The 6,000-nt window shown below is 46.3% G+C and overlaps 1 protein-coding gene across 2 annotated transcripts in view; it reads right to left on the minus strand.

Annotated features, from left to right (window-relative positions):
• Positions 1-6,000, minus strand: part of adarb2 (adenosine deaminase RNA specific B2 (inactive)) — a 177,442-nt gene that overhangs the window by 24,548 nt on the left and 146,894 nt on the right. For both annotated transcript variants that reach the window (XM_030099726.1, XM_030099727.1), the window contains one exon: positions 1,873-1,987. In XM_030099726.1, coding sequence (XP_029955586.1) covers positions 1,873-1,987 — 115 coding nt within the window. The remainder of the gene's footprint in view (positions 1-1,872; positions 1,988-6,000) is intronic.

Consider the following 6,000-nt stretch of genomic DNA (forward strand, 5'->3'; position numbering starts at 1 on the left):
CTTCACTGTCATTTGTGATCAACTTGTTTCAAACCCTTCCTGCTCTCATCTCCCTCTGAGTCCCCGTGGTTCTTCCTCCCACTCGGAGGCGCGGCGCTCGGCTGAGATTAGCTCCTCTCATCCCAACAAACAAATTTAAAGAAAAAAGAAAGTGTGTGTGTTTCATGTCTGAACGCTGTTATCTCACATCGAGTAAAATGAGATTTTCCACACTATTTGATGACGTGCGCGGCCGGCTCTCTGGCCGTCCGGGGCCGGTCTGGTGTCTTGGCGGGGAGGTTTCGGCATGTCTGGGGTTCAAAGACGGACCCCGGCATTTATATTCCCCAGGCAGACGCATGAGGCGGAGGAGAGGCGGGGGGAGGGGAGGGGCTGCAGAACAGGACACCCCAGTGTTCCTGTCAAGTTCGGTGTCTGACGGCACGAACGGCGAGCCGCCGCGGCACACCGCCGCCGCTCCACTGTAAATACTCGGCAGCCCCACGTCTGGATCTTTGAAGATAACGGGCGCTATTAATAAACAAACAGAAGCAATTACTGGGAGGCGGCGGGGAGGAGGGGGATTGGATTAGGTCAGGATGAGCGCCCGTCTCACTGAAGTCTGAACTGATGAGCTGCAGCACTCCAAAGACGGGGCAGATACCGATCCCTCCTCGCTGACCCCGCTGCCCCGCCGCCGCCGGCCAGATAACGCCTCCCCGTGTCTCTGCACCTGTGGTCATTTGTATTTGAACTCCCGAAGAGGAAAGGCTGTGCTTCCTGCCTCATATTTTCACTGTGAAAACGTTTCTCTTTTATCTTAATCTTTGACGATTCAACATTTTCTTGGCCACTAATCCACACGGTGAAACGTGAGGGATGTTGTTTCTGTTACTGTGCAGGTAGAAGTTAGGGGAACTGGATTTTGACTAAAACTGTGTGTACTGAGATCCAGTCCCAAAGTGTCAAATCCAACATCTCGGAGTCACTGAAAAGGTTTTGGTACAAGAGAAAACATGAGATTCAACAAGAACTCCAGACTCTTCCCAAACCTCAGCCTGTCCCTCTGTGTTTATCCTCTAATGAATGGACTGAAGGGTGAACTCAAGCTTTAATCAGAACACACACACTCTCAGTTTAGCATTCTGCATGCACATGGAAACTTCTCAAAGTTCAGAGTCTCTCTGTCTAATCCCAAACTGTGAGCAGCAGTAATATCCCACGTGGCATCTCAGCTGATGGAAACTGAGCGGAGGAGGATGCGCATCGAATTATATGTCACATTACTGGGAAACGCCGGATGCTGAGAACATCCTGTGCCCACAACTGCAGTGCAACACCAAGTGAAATGCGCCTGGCGCCGCCTATGATCAGGTGTTTCTCGCAGGATATTCCGTTCTGAAACATATGGAGGATGTGAGAGTGTGTGCACGTGTCGGTGATGACGGATGAAGATAAACATGCAGTAATGGGTCTGCTGGTGCGATGCAGCAGAGCCAAACTTCCTCCACCTCCTCCTCGGTGTCAGATTAAGCAGATCTAGTTAAGATTCCCACTGTGGCACCAGGAACTCCTGTCAAAGCCGCCCGAGCACCGCCGGTCCAGCAAGCAGTGGCGATGAGTGACACCCGGCGCCGTGTCTCATTCTCCTCAGAGACTCTGAATAGTCAATAATTCATCAGGAAGGTATACTCTGCACCATCGCAAGGTACAGCATGGAGTGGAAGCTCTCTCTCCCTCCTCCCAGCCTTATCAATTCTCTCTCAGCTGACAATTCCTCCCCCATCCCTTTCTTCTCTCACCCCCCCCCGCCACCCCCCCACTCACTCTCTCTATATTGCACCACTTCAATAATTCAAAGTGATATATAAAAGTCAATGAAATTTGCCATACCTCGGGTCATTACGATGCCTGCCAGGGATTTGTGTCGAGCGTGCGCAGGACTGCAGCCGCCCACCAGCGACCGGTACTTCTCCCTCACCAAGTGGAATATTGAATCGGCAAAGTCCTGAAAGACACAATCGCTCCCTTAATTTCTACCAGGCACAGTCTGCGGAGACCGGCGTCCGCCGCTCCGGTCCGCTCTGTCATATTCAACCGGTCCGACCGCGTTGAGGAAAATCAGAGGGTTTCTGGGAGATTTGACCCGGAGGTCAACTTACCTGTCACAAATCGAGAAAAACACCCAAAACGTTGTCACAGTTGATCAAATCTATGAATCCACACATATTTACGATACTGAGGGCTGATTGTGACGACTGCTTAGGACTCTTTCAGGTGAGTCAACACACTGATCTGAACTTCAAGAAGAGACACACTGGGTTCATAACATGAAGGCTGATCTGACCAGATAGGTAAAAACTGTGTGGCTTCTGTGCATATATGATGCTCTGTAGCTTCTAATGAGCAGCTTTTCATTCTTTAGCAAATAAAAAAGTAAATCCAACATAAAAATTATACAAAAATGCAGAATATTTTCATCAGTATATGCTCACACAAACACCATAAAAACACTGAAAGGCTTTTTAATCTTGTGACTAATTTAGTTCTTTTAGGCATAAAGTCTCGATTGGATGGCGTCTGTGTCATTTTATGATTGTTTTTTCATTTTGAAACACAAATAAATCCAAAACACAGTAAACATTAACCTAATCTATCCATTTTTCTTCTTCTCCCATCCCAAACAATTATTTGGAAAGCATAATTCAAAAATAGTGTCAATATCATCTTTCACACACCGCAGTTGATCTCAATTGTGTTAGACCAGTAAAGCAATAACCTTTAAAGAGAGAAATCCAAATGGTTCCTTTAATTTTAGTGCAAAGAAGTATGAACGCATTTCCAGAAGGTTCAACTTTAAAGCACTTTTTACAAAAGCTCTTAAGAGAAACCTATAATTACTGTACATAGCGGAGCAATCTAACGGCCCTGGCAGTTCTCTAATGCGGGCAACAGTGTGCCGGTCCACAGAGGGGGCAGGTTCTGCAGCGTTTTTACAAACTCACAGTATGGAAGGAAAAATGCTTGTGTGAAATGTTAGCATGCTTTTACTGCAGCATCTCAAGAACCACAAGAGCAGGAAGTTCACAGCGACGTTGCTGTTTTTGTATTATTAGTGTAATATCAGAAATCCATTCTTCTGGTTGGTTATTGTATTTACTGACACAATGCAGAAACCAAACACCTCTTTTCTGAAAGTGCCGGTCGATTCTTACTTCATGCCACCGTGCAGGGTGAGGTAAACCCAAATCAAATACCACAAAGAGAACCAGGAAAGAAAAACCCAACAGGAAGCTGCACAACTACAAACAACCGAGCACGGAAAGAGTAAATGACATTCAATAGAATAACTGAATGAAACTGAAATGATTCAGTTAAAAACAGCCCTCTAGTTCTGCTACATTTTCCTGCGTATAAAGAGCCATGAGGTTTAACGTGTGTGTTAGGAATCAAAAAGTTGCATAGTAGGGCTCAGTTTAATGTGAGCTGTTAGTTTTAAAGGAAAGAGAGCCCGAGAAGACTTTTGAGAAGCATCTTTTCGCGCAGGGCTCAGTCACACCTCTCCTGTCGGTCATCCAGCTCAGGCTGCTGTTATTAATCTGCACCACTTCAACTTCGCTTCGTTAATCGCTCTCCAAACATATGGCGCCTTTTACCCTTGGCTGACTGCAATCAGAGGTGAAAGAGCCAATCAAGGAAGCTTTTCTGCTTCTGGTTTGCTCTGAAAAACGAAGCAAAGACAAAAGGGAAGCTGGAGAACTACAACAGAGAAATGATCCTGGGCAAACATTCAGTCAGTGACACACTTTCTGTCCAGATTGGGCAGAAAATACAATGGTGACAATGATTAAAATTAGCTTACACTGTGGGGAAACTGTTTAATCCAACACGGGCTGCCAATCGCCGCAATCTCCACTGACAGGAAGTGGCCAAGCGGCGCCCGAGCCAAACCTGCAACTTTAAAGTAGCTTTCTTTGTGGATTTGTTCATCAGAGTATCTTCTTTTCATAATCAGGCAGGATGTTGACACGCGTCCTGACACAGCCGCTCTGTTTTCTCTGCAGCTTCGCTTTAAGTGGATGAACATGTTGGACGCTGTTTTCACATCGCGTTTGCTTTGTTTTGTTTTTTCATTTCCTCTGCCATCTGCCACTCGGAGGCTCTGAGCAAAGCCGCGCTTCCCCGAGCAGCCCCACGTCTCCGCTGCAGAAAGCAAGCCCTCATCCCCAACATGCTCCCCCGGATGAAATGCAAAGTAAGCACATGCTACTAGACATCCAGTAAATCCAAGGGACGTGCGCGGCTTTCACACCCCTTCAAACCGCTAATGCTCTTTACTGGAGGGGTAATTAAGGGTTCGGTCTCCGAGCGGCCGGCGACATGAATGGATCAACCGGGAGAGGGAAGCGGAGCCGGCCTTCTGGACCGGCTGAAGCCACGGCGGCTAAAAGGACATCAACAGATGCCACAGTGACAGACGTACAGCGAGAGGCAGGAGGAGGAGGAGGAGGAGGAGGAGACAGATTAAGATGAGGAGAGCGAGAGAATTAGCGAGCATATTGCACATTATAGCCCTCGTCAGGGCTGTGAAACAGTCTCACAGCCGGAGCTGGCGGTGGAGGCTGGTGCTGCGTGGGTCTGTGTGTATGTATGCACATGCACATATTGCTGCTCCGACACTGGTCTCAGCTCAGAAAAGAGTGGAGTCAACAGCAGGAGGCAGGACGAACAGGCACGCTTTCATTCTGTCGCTGACTCCATGAGTGTTTTTCTTTTTATCGTACAGCAGAGTCTGGAGGAAGAGTGTAATTTCAGTTCAGCACATATCGATGAAGTGACAGTAAAGCTGACTTGACAACCTGTGAACTGTGTCCTCTTTGTAAAACAATGAATTTTTTCAAAGACCGAAGCCTCAAAGCGAGCTCCCGTTCCGTCAGCTGGAAGGAAAACTTCCATTTCCAGCCTTAATCTGCTGGCGTGAGCCGCTGATTAAGGTGCCATTAGCTGTAAGCGTTGGTTAAAAACACCTTGATGAGTCTCCGGAGCGTGATTGTTGAGAGAAGCTCAGACTGAGGAATTCATTATACAGTCAAGTTAATGAAGTCATGAAGGAAATGTGGCCCAGAGGATCCACTTAGGACCCGATGCAGCCGCTTCAGATGTGCGTCGATTTCATTAAAGGCCATATCAATTTTGAGTTATCAGAGCTGATCTGTTATCAGGATTAACACGCTGATGGCACATTGAAATACAGAGTGTTGAACATCCGAAGTGAAGTTTTTCTCCTCTGCTAAAAGTCCTTCATGCTGGAAGAGTTTACGGTGCATTCACTGTTCACTTTCAAATCATCTTAAATTAAAAAAAAAAACTGTAAGACAAACACAATCTGGGATCTTTTCGGTGAGGCTCTTTCTGGTTACTTCTTCCCGAACACATGAACTTCTGTCCGTGATACAGAAAAATTTAATTATTGATTTATATCAAATCTCCTTCATGCTATTCAAACGTGTTTACACACGGCTAGACGTGTGTGTTCTGTGGATAATTTTCATATTGCTTCATTTTCGAAGGTTTAATGGCCACAGTTTGGAAACCTCTGAACCTTATGGTCAGTATTTATAATAAAATCTGATTATTTACCCATCACTTCATAGGTGAGTGACGGTGCACCGAATGTGGACATAATTTCTAACGTCTGGAACATCTTGTCAAAAATTATCTGGCTTTCTACCAAAGAAGGCGATTTGTGACCTGAGCTCAACCATGAGAAGAAATAGATTGAATAAACTGGCAGCAGATAAAAAGTTAATATCAGTGTTTTTAGGAGGAATGAATCATCTGAATCAAGGCCGTCTGACTCAGTTCATTTCAGTGGGGGTGTCCAGCCCAGTTTGAGTTCAGAACCTTCATGTTTTGATTACATGTCTGCATCTCGCTGCTCTATTTTAACCTTTGTCAGGCTGGTTTTGGCCCGCAGGCCTTATGTTTGACACTCCTTACTTAGGACTGACTTCCATGACA

The sequence above is a fragment of the Salarias fasciatus genome, chromosome 9 (genome assembly GCF_902148845.1).
Source record: "Salarias fasciatus chromosome 9, fSalaFa1.1, whole genome shotgun sequence".
NCBI lineage: Eukaryota > Metazoa > Chordata > Actinopteri > Blenniiformes > Blenniidae > Salarias > Salarias fasciatus.